Source organism: Psittacula echo (assembly GCF_963264785.1).
Source record: "Psittacula echo genome assembly, chromosome: 9".
NCBI lineage: Eukaryota > Metazoa > Chordata > Aves > Psittaciformes > Psittacidae > Psittacula > Psittacula echo.
This window is the reverse complement of record NC_137745.1, coordinates 10244837-10271595: the sequence shown is the minus strand read 5'-3', so window position 1 is coordinate 10271595 and position 26759 is coordinate 10244837. Positions and strand designations below refer to the sequence as shown.

The window sequence follows — 26759 nt, the reverse complement described above, 5'->3', positions numbered from 1 at the left end:
GATGGCAGGCACTGGGATCTGTTGCCAAATCCCCTTTCATTTTCTTCAGTGCTGCCAGTTGGGCTTCATTTCTTTCTTCTGGGTTTTCTCTCCATATGGGTGCTTGGACCATTTGTGACTTTCATGCTTGTTTTAGTGTGGGGGCTGTTTGTTTTTTAAACATCTTCGTGATGATCACATAGTTGCATGGTATTTTGGTGGGCTTTTTTCTTAGGTTTTCCACATGAGATGTTCCACGACTGTATTTGGGCTGGCAAAGTACCTTGGGCTGAAGATGGTTCATAAAAGTGCATTTGGGTCTTTTGGGGGTTTATTTACTGATCTAATAAAACCATCTTAGGGCTGGATGCTGCCCAAACCAAAGCACAGCTTTATAAGTGTAACTGCATCCATGCTGTTTTGTGTTGAGTTGTGTTTGGTTTTTCTAGTTGGTGTGTCAACCTCTTTACCTTCTTTAGAGACAGTACTGTAGGGATATTTTGCATATTTGCCACGTTGTCTTTTGTTAATATGCAGTAGGGCACTGTTCCTGATGGGATCTTCAGGTGTTGATGCGACATCAGTACTTAGCAGGAAGATTTGGGATGGCATGTGGTTTTTACAGACTCTTTGCTTTAGAAGCCAAATCTGCAGCCTTGAAAATCTTTGGGACTTTGTAATCTTCCCCCCTACAAGGGTATTATTTATTTGGGAAGTTGCATAATACGTGTTATGCAAGTGGTCTCCTCTCAGCCTCTGTGTAAGTGCATTATAGAAGAAAGTGTAATTCATTTTCTTTTTAAGTTCAGGCAGCAAGTGGCACAAAATAAATCCCACAACTGAGATGTTTTAATGAAGAGAGGTTTTAATGAAGGTTGTATTCTGTTTGTAACTGAGGTAAGGCAGAACTGAGCACAGCTCCAAGAAATGTTCACACCTGTTTTCTACACAAAAATTCAGTTCCCACTGTGCATCTGATTGTGAGGAGTGGACAGATTGTGTTGTGGATAAAATCGACATAGGTCTATTAAATCAAAGTACATTTTTCCTGGAATATTTCTAGTGAACAGCATATTGGGTGAAATCTATCCATACCTGGCTTTACAACATCTCATTTAAGGATTTACTGCTTACACTAGGTTCTAGATCTTTGCGCACATGTCTGTACATGTCTTGAAATAACTCATTTTGTAGACAGCTCTCCTTTTCCTCTGCAGGCCGGTGCATCATCTTGGTTTTGACTTTCCCTGAGAATCTGTTTTTTAAAAAAGCAGGAGTTGATTCAGTGGAGTATTGCTGGGGTTGGAGGACACTGGAGCCCTCATCCCCTCTGCACCTTTGCAGGCAGGATTGGTGAGGCTCAGACCCCACTGCCTTAAAGTGCACCGTGGCTGCTTCCCAGCATCAGGTACCTTACAGGTTTTGCATTCAGGTTTTAGCTGTGTGCCTTGAATATATGTGTTCAGTTCAGATAGGGTTGTTTCATGTAGAATGTCTGAGGAGAAGAGTTACTCACTTGAACAAAAGAGACTTAAAATGAAGCTGTTAATTGTCACAGCTGGTGACTTTTCCCCCGTTTGTTGCTGCCAACTGAGAGTGCTTTAAACTCACATCCAAGGCATGAGAAGGCCCATACCTCTTATCTCCACCTCCCTGAGTAAGGAAAGGAGTCATTCAGTTATTCTCTGTAATTAGTGTACTTCAGTGGGTAGGCAGGTGTTAGTCTTTTTCCACTGTCTTTAACTTTAGCAGGAGTGTTTGCCTACCAGTGTTCTGCCATCACCTCTGTCCCCAGGCATCAGGGATAGTCCTTACCTGCTGAGACCTGTGTAATGAGTGGGCTGCTCCTAACACTTGTGAAAGAGGGAGAAGTTCAGATAAGTAAAAAATCAGTCCAGCTGATGTAAAGATGTCTTGTCCAGGTTGAAGGAATTTCAGAAATGCTGTGATTTCAATAACCTGTGAAGGATTTAATTGTTTCAGTTTGGTCCAATTTTGCATGGCTGCCCTGAAAGCAGGCTTGCAGGTGTGAGGGTCTGTTTTGTTAACTACATGGTGTTGGTTTAGACTAAGCTTACATTTTCCAGCAGAAACTGTTGAACTTAAAACTGCAGCCCTTCATGACCCTAGTACTATTGTTGCTGCTGCTTTCTGTGAAATGCAGTTACAGGTATTGCAGCATCAAAAGGTTTACTCATCATGGAGCACTTGTAACCCAGGCAGGTTGTTTGTGCACCTGTGTATGGTGTGGAGGGTGTGTGCATATAGGATTAAAATAGTTTAACTGCACAGAGAACTTTGCTGGTCTGTAAAATTCTGACAAAAACTATTATGAGAATGATTTTTTTTTTTTTTTTTTTTTTCTGTGAATGAACCAAAGGCGGGGAGTAAATGATCTGAAGTTCTTGCTGATACAAAAAAAAATCCCAAAACTATAAGAGGATTTTGTTGTTGGAACCTGTCTTACAAAGGTGCCCGATAAGTGTGCCTGTGAAGCTGCTGTGGTGATTGTATTGTTTTGCACTAGTGAAGAAATACTTTGTGAAAGGCCTGGGTCTGGGTTTTGCAGTGGGCACTGTGCGTGGGCATGATTTGTCTGCTGCTCACTAATGGACCAGCTTCATTAGACTTGATGATTCAAGTTTCTTTTTATAAGCTTATCAGGTATTTCATGTCACTACATGTCAGTCATTGAAATGGCAGTCTTCAGGAGAGAGCATCTGTTTGAATTAAAAATCTGCTTTTCTGAGAAACACCTTTTCTTAGTGACTTCTTTTATCAAATACTTTGATGGGAGTCTCATCCTGGTGATGCAGAAGGCAGAGCAGCACAGGATCCATATGCCTTTCTGTCAGTGTGATTCTCATTTCAGTCAAAGCTGCATCCCTGACCATCAGGTCCTTGCAGCTTGTTTTGCCCCATGTGACAATTACTGCGTTGTTTTGCTGCACAAAACACAACCATGAACTACAGCCTGCTGAGTGTTGGATGTGCCCAGCCAGCCGCTGTGACTGCTCACCTGTACTGTAGCTACAGCCACCACGACTAGCATCACTGGGAACAAATGCTTGCACAGTCTCTGCAGTGGTCACTGTGGGGCTTTGAAGGCCTGTCCTGATGTCAAATGTGTTATATCCCAGCACTCAACTGTTAGCCACATAACATTATCACAAGTTCTGCGGTGCTTTATGTACACTGCAGTCACATACTTTTTTTTTGCTGGCAAGGTCTAGCTGAGATTAGGAGAACAATAGACCTGATTTTACACCTTAATGCAAGTGCACTGTTCCCAAAGAAAGTAGAGCATGACTTGTGCTCTGTCGAAATGCCTTCTGTCCCTGGAAGATCCCTGTACAAGAGCTCTACTGTTGATGTCAAAATGAGCATACTTTGTTTGCAAAGGATGTTCGGTATCCAAATTTCCTGCTACAAATGTGTGTATAAAAGGTTTGTGTTTTACTCTTCCTTCAGCCCTCAGTAAGTCCTTTGCCTGCCTCAGGCAAAAGTAGTTCGCTTGAAGTTGGTAGAACTGGTATCACTGAGGTTAAACTTCAGTGTACGGTGGATTGTCTGAAACACCACTGAAGTGCACTTGTCTGTAACCATAGAAGTCTGATGTTTCCCAAGCATTTGGTCACCATACGAACATCTCTGGGGAATGTCTGCAGCCTTCACAGAAGGAGCAGACTTCATTTCCAACCCGTGCTGGTTAACAGTTGTGTAAGTAGCATTTAAGCTACATGGAGCTTAGACTGTGTAACTCCATTGGCTTTTCCCTTTTTACTTTCGTTACCTTCTTTCACCTGAATGTGACACTTGGGGAAACAAAATAGGATTTTTTTTTTTTTTTAAGCAAGCTCTGAGGTGATTTGCTACGTTTTCCTGTAGAAAAGACTTGAAGCTTCATCCAAGTTCAGGACCATGTGTACCTGAGTTTTGTAGAGCACCATAGAGCGGCTGTCGGGGTCCAGGACTGCTTGTTGGTTTTGGATGAAGCCACTTGCCCTGTGCTGCCCTGACTGCCACTGAGAGAGGAAAGAAGCTGAATAAACAGGGAAATGGTGAAATAAACAGAAACAAAATCTAACCTAGCCCCTGCCTCGGGGCATGGGCTCATGGCAGTGAAGCAGCTGTTTCAAAGTTAGACTTCCTTTTGTTAAAAGGAGGCACACAAAAGCTTTTCTGCTGTTGTTTGTATGCCATGATGATAATTTCTATGTTTTTTTTCTGTTATTTGACTGCTTTCAGTTTCAGTCTGAGAAAACTGATTTGAAAAGTGAGCAGTTACTGCAGCAGTAGTAGGTTGCAGAGGTAGTTGTAGTAGTGGTAGTAGTAGGTAGCAGAGGTGGTTGCTTCAGTCTTTCATGCCTTGCGTACACCTAAGTGTTCCAGCCAAAGTGACCATTTTCAGGTAGTGAACTTAAGCCTATGTGTTTTTCTGAGTTATCACTCAGTCTTTAAAGATGTTAAATAGATTTTTGGGGTTCCAGGTCAGGCTGCAAATAGTTGTGCTGAGGCATCAGTGCTCATGGCCTTCCTTGCTGCTATTCACCATGACCACTGAAGCTGCTGCTGCACTGATGTCAAGCTGACTGGCTTTGTGGCTGCGTTGGGAGCTAATGAGGGGAATAGGTGGAATTGAAAAGCCAGTGGCAGGAGCAGGCAGGGCTGTCTCATGTGGAAAGCTTTTGCTATTTGTACTCCCCGATTTTGGTGCAGAGCGAGGGTGTGAGCTCCTTAGGAAGTGGTTGCTCAGTTTGGTCAACACTGTTTTCCACAATGGGGTTTGAATTCTGTTCTTTTTTTGTCTAAGAACAAGGTTCTGTTTTTAGCTTTCTATAACTTGGAAATGCTGTTGATAAGCAATTAGCTGCACAAATCCAGGAAGAAATTAGAGGAAGCAACATAGTAATCTCACAAAGTCATCTTTGTAAATCTCCAGAAGCAAGTAATTTCTGTAATCTGGTAGAGGTATATTGCCAGTGTGGTGTAGTCCTGGGGCTCAGAAAGACTTCATTTATTTTCTTATGCTGTAGTCATCCTCGAGCAACTCACTGTTTGTCAGAGTATATTTGTAGCTAAGTGGAAATAAACTGAACTAAGGTGTCTTGATAAGTACACCTGGGACTGAGGTGCCTGGATATTGTGATGCTGAGAGCTGGGGGATATGCTCTCAAAACCAAACCCAGCACAGCTGGACTGCTTAGTAGTGGGTTTTAAGACTTTAATTTAGTAGTTCTGTTAGCTGTGTTTGTTGTTATAAAATAATTGGTGTATGTTTGTTAACAGAAAAATAGGTCTACAATATGTTGTCTAAAAATCCCTGTATTTAGTTACATAATTGGTAATCTTTTATCTTCTCAGATAATTCACAAAAATCTGTAATCTGACATCAGATATAAAGTAGAAAATCTTTGATGTGCTGTCTGAGGAGGTTGTAGAGGATGTGCCATGTGCTGTGCTTGAGCTTTCTGTTGTATTTTGTTGTATAGAGGAAGTCAAACTTTAGCTGTACTTTGTGTGTTGGTTTTTTTTTTCCATTTCCAAGTAACATCTCTGCTGGCTTCTGTATTTCATTCATCTACAGAGAAGTTTCACTTTCATTACACTTTTTAGTTAGGCATGCTGTTAAATTTGCGTTTATTTCCTATTTGCACGTTGTGTGGTATTTCCTTTTGTATAGTCATCCTGTAAGACTTTACAGCGGGATTTACAGAGCTGATGTGTTGCCTCACACCTGAAAATATCTCTTTACATAGAAAAATGCCCAAGCCCCAGTTCTTTCTGCCCTGCATAAATGCCAGGCGTAGGTACAATTTAATAGCAACCTCTTATACTGAAGAGTGACAACTGACTTAGTGATAACTCATTTTTGAGCCTGTATCTCTAAATCTTCACTGCCATTATTTAGTTAACAGGAGGTGGGTTAAAAAAAAAAAAGCTACTCAAATCCAGAATCTTGATGGGCAGATTTAGAGTCATTGCAGGACTACAAGCAAGTGAGGATGGATGTTTTGTACAGAAAAACCCTGTGTAGACTCTCCAGCCTTTGCTTAGAGTATCGTGCTGAATGCTTTTTGCTCTTGTATATTTGCCTCTCGGGAGGCAAGCAGTGGCAAACACTCAAACTCACTACTGTACTTTTTCCACCAGTGAAGTGTAGTAGCTGGAAGTTTTGGGATCCATTGGCCGTTGCTATGTGGACGCTGTTGGGTCCCGCTTCGTCCTGAGATTCTCCAGATGACACAGTGCATTAGGCTGACAAACCCACACGTGTTGCGGGTCAGGCAGGCTGCCAAGTGCTCAGTGCTCAGCCAGCAGGGAGAGAATCCCAATAATCCACACATCAGTCTCCATGTGCTGCTTGGTCAGTGGAGACCAAGCGAGTGAGCTGTGGAGAGATTGTGGGTATTAAGTGGTATGGGTAATGAAGGGCTATGCTGGCGCTGATGTGGGGCTCTTTAAATGGAAAATGACTTTAAATGATGGTGCCAGGGCAGTTGGGGTGATTTGCAGCTGGCGGAGGTTCACAGTGTAACTGGTAGTTTTCCCTGAGACCTAACCACTCCTTTAGGATGGAGCACTAGAACTGTTTTGAGGAATTAAGGAAAATAAAATTAACTTTTAACTCAGTTTGCTTGTTTTCCCTCCTTGGGGCTTGTAGCAGAATGATGGCAATTCAGGATGTGTTGGTCGTGTATGTTCGTGTGTGTCTGTATGTGTACAAATATGTGCCATGTGAGAGTATGCAAAGCTGCAGACTAGGAGTCATCTGGATGATAACTGTGGTAGGACACTCAAGAAGACAATAAAATGAACTTTCTTGAAAAATGATAGTTTTGTCTGGACAAGTAATCATCATTGTTATCTGCAGATCAGGATTTGATTTGCAGAGGACTCAGAAATGTTTCTGTTGTTTTAATCAAGTATTCCTGGTGTTTTGTTATGTTGGATAGTGCTCTCTGCTAGTTTTGTTTATAAAGATAGTTTAGTTTCCCTATCCTACAGTGTGCTAGGCACACATGGATAACTCACACTGCACTCCAAGTAGGGAGCTAACAGTTTACTAAATAGGTTTCTTCTAAGGCTTTCTAGTTAGGGGAAGAAGAAGCTTCCGAATTGAGTATTGTAATATTGTTTCCTGGCAAATTTTGAAAGAATCAGTGTCAGTTCCTCATGCCCAGGAGTAATAATGTTGAAAGCAAAAGTTTCTGTGCTGTTGAGCTCTCTTGTTCCCACAGTGCTTGAACAGCAGCTATTGATAACAGCTCAGTGCTTGACTCTGGCTTGCCCGGATTGCCGTGTGTTGTGCCAGATGGAGCCGGACACTCCAAATTGTGCATCTGTGTTCCTTTACCAGACTGCGTTCAGAGGACACAATGGAGGGAAAAAGAGCTCCTCTGAGCACATGGTGGCCTCTTGAAAAGGCATGTCTGCCTTGCCTCATCATCCTTCAGAGTGTCTTTTATTTCTTGCTGTGTTTAGAAAAGCAGACTGGTTTACTGAGCAGTTAGGTTTCCTCTTAAAGCATTGACAGTGAGTATTTCACACTAGATTGTGCTGGGAACAGCATATGAAGGAATAGGTAGGGTACTTCTTCCCAGTACCAGTGGGTACCAGTTCCTTGTGCTGCTGCTTTAGTAGTGTCCCCTCCACATTGCAGCAGCCCTGATGTCACTGTTAGGCTGCATAGCTGCTGCAGGCTGGAGCTTTGTTGGCAAAGCTACACTCCTGGTTGTTCAAGGACTCTTGAAATGTTGTTTCATATGAAAGGAAATCCTATCATTGATGTCCTTTTTTTAATAAAAAGGAGGTTTTGCTTGCTGAGAAAGCTCAGTGTATCTCATTTAGGTAAAGCCTGTAGCGTCTGATGTAGCTGAATCAAAATTATTGCCTTGCTCAATTTGCTGCCTTATTATTTTTTTAATTACTTTTATTATTAATGGCATCCCTAGAGATTTAGAGCCTATTGAGTCTATTCAGCATCTGTTGTAGAAATGGTAGTTACTCATTTTGCTTCTATGTGAACTTAGCCTGGTTGTTACATGATAGAGAAGTGCGCAGTGTTCGAATGCCATGCAAGCTCAGTGAAATTTTACTCTGACAAACACGCCCACCCCTTGCATTGCCAGGGGACTCTGCAAGAGTTCATCAGTAGAAGTTTTTTAGGTTATTTTTTTAAGCAAAGCTGTTGTGCCTCTCTATACATAAGTCAGGTGCTGAGGTTATCTGCCCCTCTCAAAGAGTAAGTTGTATGTAAGTTTAAGCATTATGCTGTAGTGATTGGAAACCCTGTGATGTAGTCTTGCTAGTGACCATCGCTCGAAGGTTTGTAGGCTGTTCCAGTCCTGTAAGTTCTGAGTTCATAACAATATTTGACAGGGCGACAGCAATGGCAAAACAGTGACTCTTGATCTGTCTGCATTAGAGCTGACTTAAAATTGGAGTTTGAGCATGCAAGTTTATAGAAGTTCATCTTGCTTCAAAGTTAAAGTTTACCTTCCATTTGCTAGCAAGTTATGGATGTTGGAAATGTGTTGTCAAAACACAAATTCTGGACCAACGATATTGGTGTGCAACTTCAAAATCTTAAAATCCCATTCAGCTGTGGCTGTACAACAGGTGGGGTTTTAGACTGAATTAAATTTTGGGGGTTTTTTTTGCAGACATTAGACCATATTAAATTCTCTCTTAAAACCAGTAATTAACAGGCTTCTTTAGCAATGGTGCTATATATGCCATGCCACATAATTAGGCATTAAACGTTGATACATACTCAAATTTGGAGATGCTTGTTCATGTTAACAAATGCTTTTATAAGTGATTTTGCTATAAGAGAAGAGTACAGGTTTTCTTCCTGCTTATCTAATAACATGCTTTTGGAAATGTATTTTACTTTTGTATTAGTACAAGCTTTTTGGGAGGTGATCAATTTCAGCATTTAATTCAGTAGGGAGCTCTTTTTCTCAGCATTTCTTCTTTTTATTGCTCGTTTTCCAAACTTGGTGTCTCTCCTGTGATTTTTGAAGTGTGAAACTTAGGTGTCCTAAAACCTGGAGACAGATGCTTCTGAATGGGACGTGTCAGGCTGGATTAAAGGATGATGTATATGTGACAATTTCTGTTACTACTCAAGATTTCAGTGTCTGAAATGGAAAGATATGTATTAGCAGCAGTGATAAAGCACTTCTTTAACATCAAGTCTGGTGTTCCTAGTTTTTAGCTTTAGTTACAGCTGCTAAAAGTTTTCTTCAGATGTTTGTTATTTTGGTTTAGAAGACAATAACCATGAGCAGTTGCTTTGGGGAATCTACGTGTTAAATTTCCATCAGACTCATTTATACCCTCATGCTGCCAACTGCACCTTCTTACTCAACAGGAAGTTTTGAGCCTCTTTGCTTTCCTCAGGATTATACATAGCTTAATAAACAGTCAAATAGGAAGAAGTAGTTAAGTAAGTGATTTTGTTTTAAATCTGTTATATTATGCACATCTTGGTTGCTGCCAGCTTTATGAACTGTTTTGGAATTTTTGCTAGTGAGAGCAGCTTATTTTTGACAAGCAAGTAAAATGGACTTAGTTTTATCATCATTCTGGTGCTAGTAGGCAAGTAAATTTTGTGCTGAGATCAGTGAATTTTCCATACCAATTTTGCGAGTCCTTGTAAATCATGGAACATTTAGTATTTTGCAGTAAGGTGTGTCTGTAGATAAAAACACCAAAAGCAGCTGCACAGCACGTTTACAACCTGCTGAAGCACTGGCTTGAATTTTCAGTGATGGATTAAACTGAAGCTCTGAGTGGATCAGCGAATGGGTCAATAGCATGATGAGGACGGTTGCAATAAGTTTATAGAAGTGAAGCTTGTGCAGCACTTGCAACATGTGACTAGAATTATTTAGACTGGAAAAATTTGCACACCTGAGAAAAATTACTTGGTAATCTCAAGGTCATCTTTTTTTTTTACATTTACGGTTGCATTCCCATTTCATAAGCACTTGGTTGTGGATTTTATATAGATTAGCACAATTTTTCTCCTGCTGTAGAACTTCTTCCCAACACACCTAACAAATGAGTAGGAAGTAGTGCTTTTTGCTGAATGCCCTGCTGTGGGCCTGACTGCTACTTGTGGTGAGCAAATGCTTAGGCAGAGAGCAAGAAGAGGAGTTGTAAAATTGTTTTAGTTCAGCTGGAATTTAGGGTGATGTTGCAGTTGGGAATTGATACAGTTTGACTCTGTTACGTATTACAAATTTTATTTTAAAGAGGGGAGATGTATTGTGCCCTTTTTTTCTTAATTTCTGTTTATTTTTTTAAATGGGCCATTTAAAAACTTAATAGAAAATTATTTTTCCTGTGAAATACTGCAACAAGAAAGCATCTGAACAACTGTCATTCTGCTGTGTACTTTTGTCTTAGATTTTGTATTTGCTCATGAATCAGAAGTAGTTTTACAATGTTAGTAAACTTAATGAAATTGTGATTATTTGGGCAGTCCTGCATCCCCATCAAACAAGACAAAAAGTGCTTAAAATATGGTAAATGTGATGTTTTGCCAATTCTTCACTAATTTTACCTTTATTTAGATATTACATACATACCCACAAGCTCCTGCAGTGCCTGCTGGTGGATCGCTGTGCAGGTCAGCATTACACAGCAGGCACAGACGGGCACAGTGATCTCTTGCAGCTCCAGGGATGGAGCAGAGACTGTCAGGGAGCAGTTGCCATCATTGGAGCAGGCCTCTTCCAGTGATTCAGACTAGGCAGAGAAAGCAGCTGCAGGGTGAGCATCTGCTGAACACCCTTGGAGCTTTCGTTGGCACTCTTTAGCTGCTGCAGATGTGATATGAAATTATCTCCTGTTGCAGCTTAGGTAGATGCTACAGATGAGAAGAGGAGCAAGACTGCCAGTGCTGTGAGAGCTTCCAGGCAGGCTCTTACTCTAAAAGGAGAAACAGAGCAGTATGTCTTCCAAAACTTCAGCATGACTTTTGTTTTGCTTCCTGCAGACATAGGAAGTTAAATTCTATGGTATTAGTGGCTAAGTAAACATCAAGCTCTCTTCCAATAACTGATACTCAGCTTTGTTATTTACCATCACTGCTATTTTCCATCCATGTTCTCTTATCAGAGGTGGCCTTGTGCTTAACTCTCCTTTTCCCCATTGTGTGCTTTCAAATTAAATAGCTGCAAAAGGGAAGGGTTGTTGCTCTTGAGAAGTGCTGTTTTGCACAAGTCCCTGTAGGTATGGCTCTCCTTCTCCAGCGTATGAGGGAACTTTTGTTTGCTGCAAAGTCTTACACTACTTGGTATCATGAACCCATCACAGAGGGGTATCAGAATAAACCTGTAGTCCAAAACGTGCACCATACAGGGTTGGACATCTCTATTTGAATTATTTTCATAGGGTTGTGTTGTAGGGAAGGACAAAGACCTAGGGCAGTATGATAAGCAGACTGCGTGAGACTAGATGGAAAATACCCAGGTTTGCAGTCAATCAGTGGTACTTCATAACCAGAAACCCCAGACTGATTTATCAATTTTCCTTTAAACAACAAGACAAACCAACCCCAACCCCCCAAAACCAAAATAAACCAAAGTTTTGTGCAAGTTCTGTACATTTGCAGAACTGCAATCAGTGGTGCTTCTCCACTGAGAATTTTCCAACAAATTCCCAACTAGCCCTGTTCTCTGGAAGATGTTTTGTACTTACTTTGACAGGAGGTGAATGGTCCTGATTTGCTTTCATGTTTGGATTTGTGGTAGTGTCTGCAAATGGTATTTGCAGTTTCCAGTTCTGTATATATTCCAATATATTCCAATATATTCCACTATATTGGAATGGGTGTTTTGAGGAATTATGTGACTTCTCAACTTCAGGATGGCAAAATTGTGGTCAAACTGCTTCCAAAAGCATCCTATGGCCCTGGCTTTAGACTGTTTGTAATGGGATTATATGAAACAATGCATATTAAAAAAACTGTGGAAGTATTGACATATCTATTACACTGTGCTATTGAGCAGTTGTACTGAAATAGTTTCATAGATCAATTCTAGGACTCTCTTAGTACTGGCTTTGTGATTTTTAGCATATTTTCACTAAGGAAAAGAAACAACCCAAAAACCAGAAACATGAGCTGCGAAATCTGTGCAGTGGCAACTCTGGGGATAAAACCCTGATTTATAGACTTTGATTTGTAAGTATGCCCAAATAATTAAAAATAAGCAATGCTAAGGCTCCTGTCACAAGTAAGAATCGAGTATTCTTTCTACAGGCACCATTCAAAGAGCTTCAGCTGCCCTGTAGGGACACAGGGGCAGTGACTAGCCACTTTCCAGCAAAACGTGTGATGTATGTGGAGGTGACAGCTTGCATTTAATTTAACCAAATTAAGAATGGGAAAGTTATTCACCCTAAAAAGCAGGGAGCTGGCAGCTTTGTGAGACCACTAAATATTAAGTACTGCAGATAATTCTGAACTCTTTAAGGTTTAAAACCTAAGTACTGTGGAGGGTGTTCAAACTGAGCCATGACCTGAAGTCTAAAAACTTCTGGTGGACAAACATGAAGTTGAAAATAACTCTTCTTCTGAAATCTGAACAGCTCAAGGTTTGTTGTTGTGGCCAGCAAAGCTGAGGCTTCTTTATCTCTGCTTTGCTTATTCTTGGCTCTTTCGATGAGGTAGGAGACAGTGGCTGGATGGTCAAGGAGGATGTTGAACAGTTTGTTGGAGGCTTTCTGGAGGTGGCAGTACATTCTTAAATGTACCTAGTTTATTTTGTGGTGGGTAATTGCTTTGTTTGTGTGAAGCTGTTACTCTCACCTTTTCTTCCGAAGTGTTCAGACTTAACACTCAAGAGCCTTTAAAACACATTGCTGTGCCAGGCCAGAAGTAGGTGTTCTTTAGATTAACTGCTGTATTTTTAACCATCTGTATTTTGAGTTAAAAACCCAGCATTAGCACATTCAAAGGAAACTCTTTCAACGAGATATTGCTCAGTCACATATTTCTTGCTGTTTGTATCTTTCTAGTTGTCTTTTACTGTTTTAGCATTGCTTTGTGGTCTTCTACTGCGCAGATTACTTCTTGGATAAATGCAAACAGCTTCCATACTGCTCTGCAGTTGTACACCAAGGACAGTTTATTCATTCATTCTCATTGCTAAAAAGGACTGTGTGGCCATCACAAATGAGCTGGAAAATATGCATGCAAGAATGAGCGCTTACCTGGTCATGGTTGGGGTTTAATTACTCGAAAGCTTTGGTTCTTCTAAATGTAAAATTCTTTAAAGGAGATGTTAATGTTCATGGGTTAGTTTCTAACCTTGCTTTACAATATCACTCAGAAGTATGCTGATTGTATTATTGATCTGGCACTATTGCATAAACATGCATGAAAATGCCTTTAGTGTTGTTTTCTTGTTCTTCTTTGAGCAAAGATATATTGCTGTGTGACTGGGATTATTAAAACAGTCATGCACTTCACACTGCACAGTGTATAAAACACTTCTCAAAGAAATGGTGGGCCATGCAGAGGTCTGCTGGTATCGCCTCTTACATCAAAGCCAGAACAGCATGAAATTATCCAAATCCTCAGTACTCCACGTTACATGAGGCTTTTGACTCTGAAATCCCACTCGATGCCACTTTCATTCTCCTGATAACATAGTTGTAAGGAAGCAGCAGCATTTGTAATTAGATCCACATTTCTGGGGATTGCCGGGGTTCCTCAGGATCTCTGTGTTGCTGTGGTATAAAGCCCAGCCGCTGTCTCTGCTCCACTGTATCCACAGGAGGTGGGTGGTTTGCCTTTTCTCAAGGCAGCAGGACCAGGGAAATCCCAAACATATACAGAAATTAGGGTCACATAAAAATATGGTGCAACTTATCCTCCTATATCCCTGTTGAAATCCAGGTCTGTGTAACTACCGTGTGTTGGTTGTGAGGTGATTTGTGCTGCTCTGCTCCTAAGCCCACTTGCAGGGGTTACGAGTGGAGCAGCAGAATTCCTGGGCAGCAGCGCTCTGGAATTGGTCCCAAAAGGGGCTTTAAAGAAAGCTTTGAGGTAGAGAGAAGAAAATGCAAGTAGTAAAACACTGTGAGATGCTTGCCAGAACCTTAAAACTACAGTTGTGGTTTTGTTGTTGTTGTTGCTTTTTGGGGTTTTGGTTTTTAATTATGTATTATTTTTTTCATTTCAAGAGCACACTAACATGAGCAGTGAGCCCTTCTGGAAAAGGCTTGCATTTGTTTCACTTCCTAAGAGCCAAACGTCCCAGTGTTGCTTCATATGACAATCTGAGGGTATGGTATTTGCAGGCATTATGTTTCTTTGCAGGTCTGTTAGTGAAAGATAGTAAAGAATATTTGTGTGCATCATTTATGATAGTTGATGGTAAATACCAATGTGCCAAAGCTATGCTCAGAATAGAGGAATGTATTCCAGCTCTTTGTGCCTTAGTATGTCCTTGCTGCAAAGATTGTGAATTGTTGTGCAAATATCTGCTTCTGTGATGTAAACTGCTTTTAACTAGTGTGAAAGGGTTTATCTGGCTGAAGGTAACTTTGAAAGCACAGTTTAAATCGGTTTAATTGCTCTTAGTTTTAAAGGGGTTGAAAAAAGAAAAAAGATAATGTTCATGTGTTTGTCAAGTCAGTGTTGGGTCATAATGGCTGAGTCTTTACCCAGGCTGTTGCTTAAACTAGGGGAAAATTATCTGATCAAAACACAACTTTGTCTTAATGTTCCTTCAGATAGAAGGAACATTCTACCTCTCAGGTAGAAGGAACATTACTTATCTCAGATACTTGCTCAAGCATTTGGGGTCTGCTTAGGAATAGAAGAACCAAGTGTAATACTAAGTATTGCAACTCTTCAGATATTTTTTTGGAAGTTGAGACTTGTTAGCTGAGGTTTTTGTGTAATGTTGATACTTTAAACCTTCTACTAAATGACAATGTACTTCTTCAGTGCAAATGCTGGTTAGAAAGTTTGGAAGAGGCTGAGTTGGGGTTTGATTTTTCTCACTTAGATGAATTCTTTGTTTGTATGAGCCATTTAATGTCACAGAAATCAAGCTGATGAGCCGCTCTGGGGATAAAACACAGTTAATACGTATTTCTGCAGCTGTTTAGTCTTACAATAAAAATATAGAAATGCTTTTAACTTTCTGTTCAGTTTTTGACTCCGAATTCTGCAGTAGAACCCGGAGCATCTTGAATTGTAGCCCAGCTGAGAATGAGGCTTGTTTCTCTCCACTGATACCACTTTCTCCTTCTGTGTTCAGATTCTGCCAGGGAAAGTGACTAGTATCCACTGCAGAGTATCAGCGATTTTGCTCACAACACTCAGGAGGAAGGTGGCTGCTTTGATAAACAGAGTGACTAGGATATGGTACAGATTGCTGTAGAGGCAGGAATGGGGTCTGGAAGAATGATCTGCAAGAGCACATAGTGATAGGAAAAAGTGGAGAATGGCTTTAAACTGAGAGAGGCGAGATTTAGGTTAGATATTAGGAAGCTCTTCCCTGTGAGCATGGTGAGGTGCTGGCACAGGCTGCCCAGGGAAGCTGTGGCTGCCCCATCCCTGGCAGTGTTCAAGGCCAGGTTGGATGAGGCTTGGAGCAGCCTGGTCTAGTGGAGGGTGTCTCTGCCTGTGGCAGGGACTTGGAGCTGGATGATCTGTAAGATCCCTTCCAGCCCAAACCTTGCTGTAATTCTGTGGTCTTTGCTAGTGGTGTTGGCTTAGATCAGTGTTTGCCCTTGAAGTGTTTTTTTGCTAGGCATGGAAACTGGGAGCAAGTTTTGGATATTGCAGCTACTTTACTTGATTATGGTTACTATGGTTATAGTTTGCTTTGGTTAAAAATGCGCTGCTGTACTTGCTTTGCTTGGCTTTTTTGTAAAGGGTTTGTAACCAGTGTATTCTGGCTGTAGTGGCAGCATGTGCCTTATTTGAAGGATTTTATTGCTCCTATTATTATTACTATGAGTATGCTGGTTGCTTAACCTGCCTGGTTTTTAACCTTCCTAACCTTGCTGCTAGTGTGTGAAATGGCCAAATTAGGAATTGGAAAGTGAATGGGTTATTTGCATTATTTAAAATAAATAAATATGTTCTAGTAGATGTTGAAACATGCTTGGTGTTGACAGGAGTCTCAGCAGCTTTCTGCTTCCTTCCTTGGTGTGGCAGGAGAAACCCCATCAGCAGGCCTGGTGCCCCTTCCTGCAGGTCCCTTGTCTGCGCATGCTGCTGCCTGCTCTCTTCCCTTTAGTTTGGGGTTTACCTTTACCAGGGAGCCATCCTGGCATGTAAGCAAGAGTATGCAAATAATGGGGTTTGGAAAAGTTGTGCTAGTTATGGCAGTGGCTGGCCAGAACGTGCTAAAACTTAATGTACTGTCCTGTCACAGATAAGGAGCGGAAGAGCATGGGTCAAAGTGTCTCTGCAGGAGCACTTCAGGGCTAGTCTTTTTTTGATTCCAGCCTTCCCTGGGGAAATGCAGTGTGATTTATTTATGTATTATTTTTTTATTATTTGTTTATTTTAGTTGAGGTCTCCATTTTAAAATTTGTATCTTCACTCAAGCAGTGCAGCACTCCTGCAGCAGGAGCAGCAGCTCTGTCACTGCAGAGATTGGATGTAAGCCTTAGGAGTAACATCACAAGCAGGCACATCAGTTGTGCAAAGCAAAAAATCTATGAAGGTGCTCTCAAATTCTTGAAGTGGGATTTCCCATGAATGGCTCGGGTTTCTGGCTTAGCTGGCTGTGTAAACAGCAAATAACTGTAAGTCTGAGCAGAAGTGGCAGCTTCAAGCAGTGAGGTTAATCATGTATAATCACATAGGGAGATGGTATCTGCCCTCTCTTTGAAGATTTCTTGATACTTTATCTCTTTTTCCTTTTTTTTTTTTTTTTTTTCTTCTTTTTTGTGTAGGTGGTTAGCAGGTTGCTTGACACAAGCTACTGTTGTCAGCTTTTAGTGTGGTTGCATCAATCTGAAAGTCTTTTCCGTGTAACCAAAACACTTCTTCTGACGTGTTTATTCTCAGTCTTACAGACAGAAATTGCTATATATGGGACTTCAAATGCAAGGATGCTAAGTATCTTCTCTGTTCTGTGGAACAGGTAACTGCTTGATATGATCTGCAAAATGTTTCAGCATCATAGTTACTTAAGGCTGAAGATCAGATAATCTTTGTTTGCTCAGAAATGAATGCAGCTTGTAGCATAACATGAGTTATACTTTCTGTGTCGGGTGAAAAATCCAAGTGCCAGTGGTATTGAGACAGGTCACAGGCCTGATTACAACCTGTTGCATAGTTTATAATAACCTGTGGTTGTGGAATGAAATTAAATATTTGGGTATATCTGGCTTCAGTAAGAACATCTTGGTACCATTATACAGAAAGCCAGTGTCAAGAGATTTATTAGATACTTGGATTTTCCTGTGCCTGGGAGTAGAACTTCTCTGGGTGTTCTGTTGTCTGTATCATCTCTGAATGTAGATATGAGCAATTAGTGTTTTGTACTTTTTTCTTTATCACATTAATTCACTAAGTAGCTTATTAAAGTCTCTCTAGATGTTTCTAGTAAAAACTGGATGCAGGTACAGAGCTCTGCAGTAGAAACCCTTGGGTTTCTGTGTGCCGGTTGTGACTTAATGATACTTGTGTACTGTTTTCCTTGGCGATCTGTTGTAGGCTGATGTGAAATACTTGAATCGTATTTATGACCAAGATAACTGCTATGAATGTGCTTAAACAACTATTGCAATTAGTGTTCAGCTCATAATGGACGACTAATGGAGTCAATAACCTGGTTTTCTCCCCCCCTGCAAGCTGTGTGGACACAGGGAGCATAGATCTTTCTGGCATGTTAAAGAGGTTGGATCGATCACGACTAGTCCAAGTGTTCGAAGTATAGACGGCTTTGTGATATGCCAGGCCAGGAGAGAGAGGTGTTAAGCTGGTGCGCTGAGAGGATGTTAGAGTTTGGATGAGGAATGCAGGAGGGACAAAGGTACCAATTTTTACAAGACATGTGAGGACCAATAACCAAGCTATTGGTTACTTGCAAGGCTACTTTTTTGTGTAAATCATAATTTGAAATGGAAATAGTCTTTGAAAAACAGTTTGTCTGTGTATTTTGTCCGAACACCATTGGGGACTGCAGACAATAGTGTAAAGATGGTGTGTTGGAGCCTGGCACAGCTGTTGCCCCATGGAAACCATGAATGCCCACTTGTCTTCTGTCCTCCTGTCAGGGAGCTTCAGTCATCGTCCTTGGGACAAAGTCCTCTCAGTTACCTTCTCTTGCTCTTTGTTATTTGTGCAAGGTTGGCTGCTTTGGGGGGAACCAGAAGCTCATTTGAAAAATTAAATTGAAAATATGAAGGAGACTAATGTTTATTGGGAAACTTACTTTTATCACTCTCTGTTCTCCTTGAAGTGTACCCACAGCATGCAGCTGGCAAACTTCTTGAAAGGTACTTTCACAGTTGACTGTGATTTCATGACATGGATGGAAGAAAGGGAGCATTACCCTTAAGAATGTTTAATGAGGCTAAAAACTGATGAAACAGCAGTTTGGAGTATTTCTTAATGTTAATGTTTGTATCATGTTTGGTAGCAGCAGTAATATTTCACATTAAATAAGAGCATCCATTTGGTTCTTTTAAGTCGCGTGTTCTTCCCCAGTTGCTGAAATAAATCTTCCTACTGCTCTGGGTGAAGTGTTTTTTGTGTAACACTGACTATAGATCTCTCTTTTTATTGTCATTATAGAAAACCTAGAATAAACTCTCAGTTGGTGGCACAACAAGTTGCCCAGCAGTATGCAACCCCACCACCACCTAAGAAAGAGAAGAAGGAGAAAGTGGAAAAACAAGACAAGGAAAAACCTGACAAAGAGAAGGAAATTAGTCCAAGTGTTACAAAGAAGAACGCTAACAAGAAGACTAAGTAAGTTTGAAGGGCACACTATTAAACATGGTGTGGTTTCAGTAGCATTGTGCATTGATTAATCATGTAGTACAGCTAACATCATACTCTCCGTCTTCCTTCCAATTTTACAGACCAAAGTCAGACATTGTGAAAGATCCTCCTAGCGAAGCAAACAGCATACAGTCTGGGAATACTACAACAAAGACCAGTGACTCAAATCACACTTCAAGGTAACTATACTAAAGTTAAACTCTTGGTATCTGACAGCTGTGTTAAATAGCAAACACTGTGGTTTTGTTTGGTTTTTTTGGATGGACAGAGTACCATCTAACCCACAGGGCATTGGTTTAGTACAGCAAGACCATCAGTTGCTATGAGCCTTCTCAGTGTACAAGCACTCAGACACTGCTGGTGAGGACAGATTCAGGCATTGGAAATATTTACTCTGTTGTCCACTCAGTTTTCATTTCTCTGCTATAGTAATCATATTATCAATTGGGCAGTAATGCTTCTGGTGTAAAACACGGCGAGTGGAAAAACATTAACCAGCATTTTGGTTAGTGGTCTGTAACAAATTCTTATCACTTGATAGCAGTAACAAAGGTCCCTTTTTTAACTTCTTTATCTGTAATTCAGTCGCTGTAATTGTTAATTTTCCAAGTATATTGGATTAAAAACCTGCATGAACAGCTTTGCTAGAATCTTGGTACCGACAAAAAGGGTGAATGGTTGGGTTTGTATGTATCTAGGTTTCAAATGAGTAGCTGTCTGTGGAGAAAGGTTTCTTCCTAGTCTTTCCTGTACCAGTACTCCATGCTTGTTTTCTTTAAGTAGTGCCTTGTGCTTTATTTCTTAAATCAAAAATTCAGCATCAAAGAGCAGTTTTTATATTATTGAACTTGGAGAGCTATAAGAGGCAGAATTCAACAGGGCACTTTGCCTATGTGGGCTGTAGAAGAATTGCATCTCTTTTTAAAGCATGCTGTAATAAGTATTTTACAGTGAAGCCACATGAACTGAAGCAGTATGAGCTGCAAACAGTTGTAAAGCACATGGGAAGTATGGTTCATGCTGCTGTTAGCATTAAGGTTGGCAAGACATGACTGCAGAAAGCTGTTGTCTTGGAAGTTTTTAAATAATAGCATAAAAATCTTTAATAAAGTGAATATCCTTTACACAGTAACTGGCTTGAATGTAGTGAGGGCAGTGTGAGATTTGCTCTGCTAGAAGACTCAGCTGTTTGCAAGGACTGCTGTTAACTCTTCCTCAGCCCCCAAAGATCAAAGTGTTCATTCTTCATTTGATTAGAGAAATACGGCTTTATTGCAGTGATTTGTTTTTCCCTGTTCTTTTCGGAATGGTACTTGTTTTCAGACTTAAGATGTAGGAGACTTGATGCACTTAACTGATGACATAATATTAAATTGATAGATTACAACAAATAATTGTTTCTACTCCGTGAAGGAGTCACTCTGTCTACTGCAGAGTCTTTTAGTCCATGCTTTGTAGCAAGCTTCTGTCATTCCTAATTAATCCTTAATAATATCAGGTCTAGCTGAATGTTTTTAAGGGATACATAATCTCCTGTTCTTAAACAGTCTTTTGAAGTGTTCAGTTTAGTGGAACCTTTCTTGCAGTTCGCTGCCCTCAGAAGTGCTGTCTTTTTAAAGGATCTGATTTTTATACAACTTATATGTTCAGATTTTTTTCATGCCCAGATTTCTTAATTGTTTTTGTAAATTGGCTTTTAAGGATCCCTGGATTTTTAAGAAATCCTTTTTGAACTTTTTGGATTGTTTCTGACAAAATATGTTGGTCTGTTCCATGACTTCCTGGGCACTTTCACATTCATGATTTTGAAACACCTTTCTTATTTGGCCATAAACCCTTTTAGCTATAAACATAAAACATCAGGGTGTTTAATATTGCAGAATAACGTGAATGAGCCCATCCCTTTGTCTTCTATAGGAAACAGAAATTGTATGCATGTGCTGAAGAGACTGTAGGTTTCCATCTGTGCTTCATCAGCTCTTTGCACAGGGGAGACCCCTAAAACTGGCTGCAGCAATGGTTGGAGAGCTCAGTTCTAAAACTGACATTGAGAATTGTTCGTGAGCAGGGCTGTAGAGATATCTTGCACTTCAGCCCTGCTTCCACCCAGTCCTTTCAAGTTACTTTGTCTTGGCATTTAAAGATGCATGGGCAGTTTCATTCAGGTGCTTGGTGCCTGGCTTATCTCAAAGGCTGCTGGTAGCAGGAGCTTTTCTGGGCCGAATGCAGCTTAGGCCGTATGAACTCCTTTTATTCTTCCTTTTTTTTGTCCCCTGAATGCCACTATCAGCACTGGCTTTTGACAAGCAGTAGCAAGAGTTCATGTGCCTATTCAACCCTGTAAGGAAGGTGGAGGAAGAAAGGTCTGTTCTGGTATTTGGGCCAGCGTTTTTTTGACTGTTTCTGAGTACAAGAGAAAACAAATGACCCAGGCAAATTACAGGAAGAACTGGGTTTCCTAGAGGAACTTGGGGCTTAGGGAGGAAAATACGTATGCGTACTACGCTTCCGGGAACGCTTGCTGCTGTGTTTGCTACCGATGCTTTGGGGGCAGCCTGCGTCTGCAGAGACGCTATCTGAAAGCTGACGGAAACCCCAAAACATACTGATCTATCTGGCCTTTCTTGTTACCCACAAACAAGGTGACATCATTTCATCTAGCCTGTGGTTATGTGTTGAGTTTGCCAGCGCCTGCAAGTGCGTATGCACAACGCATACATGTGGGTGTGTGTGTCTCACTGCTGCGGGAATTCACTAAGCTCAGTTGTGGGTTCGAAAAGGCTGGTCACTGAACCAAGGGGCTGTTTCAAGTAGGAGGTTTTACTGACAGTTACCCCAGTGCAGTGATTATTTGAATTGTATTTTCTATCTATTCGAAAGGATTTTCCTGTAGTACTTGTTAAAAATTGAACCAGCCTCCTAAGCCAGGTATGCAAATACTGTTTGTGGTGCAGTAACGTCATTTTTGGTAGGGAAGTTTGCAGAAATGCAATTGTTCTATTTTTGAAGCCATACATCCATTCTTAATACTTTATTCTGTCTAGTTGTAGAATACCCCTTGGATAATGACTACTTAAGGACTTTCCGCTTGTTAACTTACCCTGCAGACTGTTGAGTGTGCATGACAAATACCAAGTTTGCCTAATTTCCTCTTTTTTTGCTTTGACCGCACTAGCCTAATGTGCTGCAGACAAGGAGGAGGAAAGGCAGATTGGTTTAAAAGCTGGAGCTTGATCCCAAAGTAAACTAACCTTCCCTCCATCCCTTGGAATAAGGCAGTTTTCGGCAAGCTACTTTTCAGTGATGTATAAAGACTCTCCATTTTAATTTCCCTTTTGGGAATATTCCACTGCTTCAGCCTGACCTTTAATTAGGAGCAAAAGCTGTAAATTGCAGCAGTTGCTGCAGCTGACTTGGAATTCTCTGGTAGCTGGAGGAGTGTCCAAGATTTGTTGTATTAAAGCTTTGGACCAGCTTCTGAAATGTGCGTGAATGTCAGCTTCCTAGAGTCTAGACCCTTATTAGCTGCATTACTAATTGAATGATAGCACAGCATGCAAATTACTGAGATAATCTTGAGTAATAAGTACCAGTGTGGTATGTTCTGGTGGCTTTGATCCCCCCATCCTTTCCCCTAACCAAAAACGCTAGCTGCAAGAAACACTGTTGTACGTTCTGGATTTTATTTACAATAGCCTCAGTTCGAGAGGGAACATTTAGAGCAATTTTATACATAGGCTGATTGGGCATCTGATTTGTATAAGCTCAAAGCAGTGGAAAGAGAAGCCAAGTTGTCCCAGTGCCTGTGTTGTTTGCAGCTGCGGAGTTCCAATATGGGAATGAAAGAACCGTGGTCAAATGCTTTCATGTGGTTTTGTATTGCAGAGTCACAGCCTTGTCTCATAACATCAGGGCACATGATGAGATGGTGAATTTAGATAAGAGAATGCTTTCATCTGCCCCTTGGGGAGAAGATCCTTTGGTTTGTCTGGCTCCTGTCCGCTTGGCTCTGCTGTAGTGTCCTCCTTTCTGGCAGAGTTGGATTAGGAATAAGTCCACAGCAGACACCCTTTGCAAGGCAGGTCTTTCATCTGGGGCTGAACATGCTGCTGCAGCCCTTGCGGCCCAGGCTATCACAGGGAAGCAGGTCAAACCTTCATCTTCTGCTGTGCAGCATTCACTGCTGCCTGGGCTCTCCCAGTTACTGCCATCTGTGCAGGCAAGCGTAGGACAAGTCACATGGAGTTTGTTGTCAAATCCTTTTTCTAATAAACTTTTCCCTTCTCGCTTATTTTTATCCGTTTTATAAATGTTTTCTTGTTTCTTTCAGACCCAGACTGAAAAATGTGGACAGAAGTACCGCACAGCAGCTGGCAGTCACGGTGGGAAATGTCACAGTAATTATCACAGACTTTAAAGAAAAGACTCGCTCTTCTTCCACGTCGTCTTCTACAGTGACCTCCAGTGCAGGATCAGAACAACAGAATCAGAGCAGCTCGGGCTCTGAGAGCACAGACAAGGGCTCGTCCCGTTCCTCCACGCCAAAGGGGGACATGTCGGCAGTCAACGACGAATCTTTCTGAAAATTGCACATGCAGTTGTGGAAACTATGAATCAGGGTATGAAATTCAAACACTCCACCTGCCCATGCTGTTCAGATCCTGGAGAGCCTCTTCTGTGCTTGAACACACACACTCGGACATCGACCTCTTACTGATGCAACCAGGATAACTTCTGCTTGCCGTGGGCATCTGGCCACCAAGGAATTTCTCACCCTGACGATTACTCTTGACACTTTTATGTATTCCATTGTTTTATATGATTTTCCTAACAATCATTTATAATTGGATGTGCTCCTGAATCTACTTTTTTATAATATCTGCTGTGCACAATTTTCCATGAACATTACAACTTTTTGTTTTGGGGTAGGGAGCGGGTGGGGAGGGAAGGGGGCTTTATTTATTGCATTCACAAACTCCATCCTCTTTCAACATATCCTTTTTAAGTTCAGTTCTTCTTCCAGTTATACTGTGTACTATCAGTTTTGATATAAATTATATATAAATATATATATAAATAAATATATATAAAGGGTTATTTGAAACCAATACATGGAAACGCTGGTGCTTGAAACACTGTGAAGTGAAAAAAAATCATTTTTGAACAGTTCAAGATCTGAGACAGTCCCCTTCTGTGAAAGTACTGAAACTGAAATGGAACTGGTCTTAGGTGAAAAGCATTCCTGAAGGTTTGAACCTGGATGGGACCCGTTCTCTCTATTGTTCCTTCCCCGTTTCTTCCCTAAGCAATGGCTAAAATGTACTGGACACATGGTTTTGATTTTTGTAGCTTGGGATCTGAAATGAGAAATGATTACTCCCGGTAGCTTGTATTTCTGCAAGGGTAATTCAGATTGGTGATGTGCAAGTTCATGTCCAGCTGGAGCGTAAGCTTTCACAACCGGACTGGTGTTGGCATGGCACAGAGTCATTGTTTTAGTAATGTGAACATCACTCTCGTGCATAGCCAATCCCACAGATGTTTGGTGTTCTTAGATTTAATGAATTTTGTCCACCTGCATCAGTGACCAAGATAACTTTAGAACTGGAGCGGTTTGCTTTGGGTTGGAAGGCAGCAGGGAGCTGTAGGGCTCAGAGTGAATGCAGGTTGAGAGAGCAAGCTGGTGCTCGTTCCAGCCCGCAGCATGTGGGTCAGTCCTCATCTGTCCCCTCTGTGCTGTTGGGGTGGCTCTTCTCCTTGAAATCCATCTCTATTCCAAGAGTGATTTCTGAACTGAATCTCCTCCAGTGATGATGCTGGGCTTGTCAGCGTTTGGATGCTTCTCAGTCTCCTGTGATGGGAGCAAAAGTAGGGAAAAACTTTCATGCTGGCAAGTGAGTGACGTGTGGCTCGTGCTCATTACCAGCATCTCCTTCATTCTTGCTCTAAAGCTATTCAGACTGTAATTTCTTTTCTTGGCCTGTTAAATGTTGCTTTACAGTTTACCTTCCGTGCATTATCCTGCTAAAACACTAGGCTGAAGAGGTGAAACAAAACAACAAATCTCAAACCTTTTTGGCTTTTCGTCTTTATTTAGTGGCCCCAGGGTGCTTTGCAGTAATTTCAGGTGCAGAGGCTATGGCTTCATTTGACATCAAATGCATAACTTTTGGGCATGATGACAGAGGGCCACATTTTGACAACTTTGTGCCGGCTTGTTATATTGTGAATTATTTGCTTAGCAAGAGTAATTTCTCTTTGTGGAGGCAACTGATTTAAGACACTTTTAAAATCTGTGTGGTTTTGAGTAGCAGACATAGGTTCCTTTCACATTGGTGACAGAAATGTGTGAGGAGGGATCTGTTACAACCCTAGCTCCAAGGGATGCACAGTGGCAGTGCCTTTGCAGCAGTGGTTTTACTCTGAACATGTTAACATGGGCACCCTGACTTAATTTTGCTTATATTCACAGTATAGGCTGTCTTTACCTTTTTAAGCATTTTTAAAGTATTAAAAGAACCAAAGGAAACCAGATGCTTCCTGTGAGCATCAAGACAATTTATTATACATAGTTTTAAATACTATGACTTTCTCAATCCACAATTTAACATTAGTGGGATATTGCAAAGACATTCCTTTTCCAGTTTTTACTATTCCTTTAAGGGTCTCAGGGAGGGTAAACTGGTCAGCCATATTTATTTATTTTACTGAAATGTATTGGAATAATTTTTTAAGAGAGACTTTTTGAAGATGCCCCTGAACTTGTATATTTTGCACTGCTTTATAAGTGATCCATTATCAATTAGGCTTGCGTGCATCTCGGCCGTGATCCAGCGAAGAGTGTGAGTCAGTGGTGAGTCCCTCTGGCTTCAGGTGGGGCTAATTCTGGTGCTTCAAGTCAAACCATGCGCTCGCCTTCTTCACTGAATCTGGGATTTTGTGCAAAAACAAAATAAAGCATTGTGTGTACCAGGAAATGGCTTCTTTTTCAAGTGAAAATGGACCTGTAGATCAGTTGAAAAAGCTTTAACGCCGTAACCAGCTACTCATGGCTATTAGTAAAGTCGGTAACATCTGTCTCTTTGGGTGTGCCTCCTTGATAAAGTAGCTTGTTATAAATAAGTGGGAAAATTTCTTTGGAACAAGTGACCTGTAATTCTGCACTCAGTAGAAATTGCTAGTTAAGCATTGAACCTCCCCAGCCTCATCCGTAGCTGTTGTGTTGTGGATTTGACGGATAGTGTTTGCTTTTACACTTAATTTCTGAAGTTAGCATCCCAACGGCGCGTGTCCATGGGTGGGATTCCCTCTGGGTTATCCCACTGTTGGTGGGGAACGTGTTTAAGAACCAAACCAACCAAAACACTAGCATAGGGGAAGGACCAGATTTGTGGTGTTCAGTGGCACAGAAAGCAGGTAAGTAAAGCACAGTGTTACATTTGCAAAGTTTCAACTCTTACACAGACACACACACACAGACACCAACACAGCTTGCCTGACTTGCTCAGTTTGATGTAGTTCTGCAAAGGGAAAATGACAGCGTTTTACACCACCAGGCTATTTATATTAATTGGAACACTTTGCTTGTTTCAGATTGGACAGATCAAAACAATTGGCAGCAGCTTCTGTGAGTTTATTTCCACTGAGATGTTTTCACCTGCCTTACCAAGATCATTCTCAGTCTACTTTTTTAAGCTCTACCGTAAACTTAAATTATTGAAAATTTATTAATTGCTGACTATATGATAACCTTTGCTTGTATGTAACCGAATGGTTTTAA

The 26759-nt window shown here is 41.0% G+C and overlaps 1 protein-coding gene across 1 annotated transcript in view; it reads left to right on the top strand.

The window, feature by feature from the left end:
• The window catches only part of RYBP (RING1 and YY1 binding protein), a 41763-nt gene extending 17872 nt beyond the window's left edge, over window positions 1-23891 (top strand). Inside the window, exons 3-5 of the mRNA XM_080625339.1 lie at window positions 18770-18946; window positions 19060-19158; window positions 23310-23891. Of these exons, the coding sequence (XP_080481465.1) occupies window positions 18770-18946; window positions 19060-19158; window positions 23310-23562 (529 nt within the window). The 3' untranslated portion in view covers window positions 23563-23891. The remainder of the gene's footprint in view (window positions 1-18769; window positions 18947-19059; window positions 19159-23309) is intronic.
• Window positions 23892-26759: the final 2868 nt, after the last annotated feature.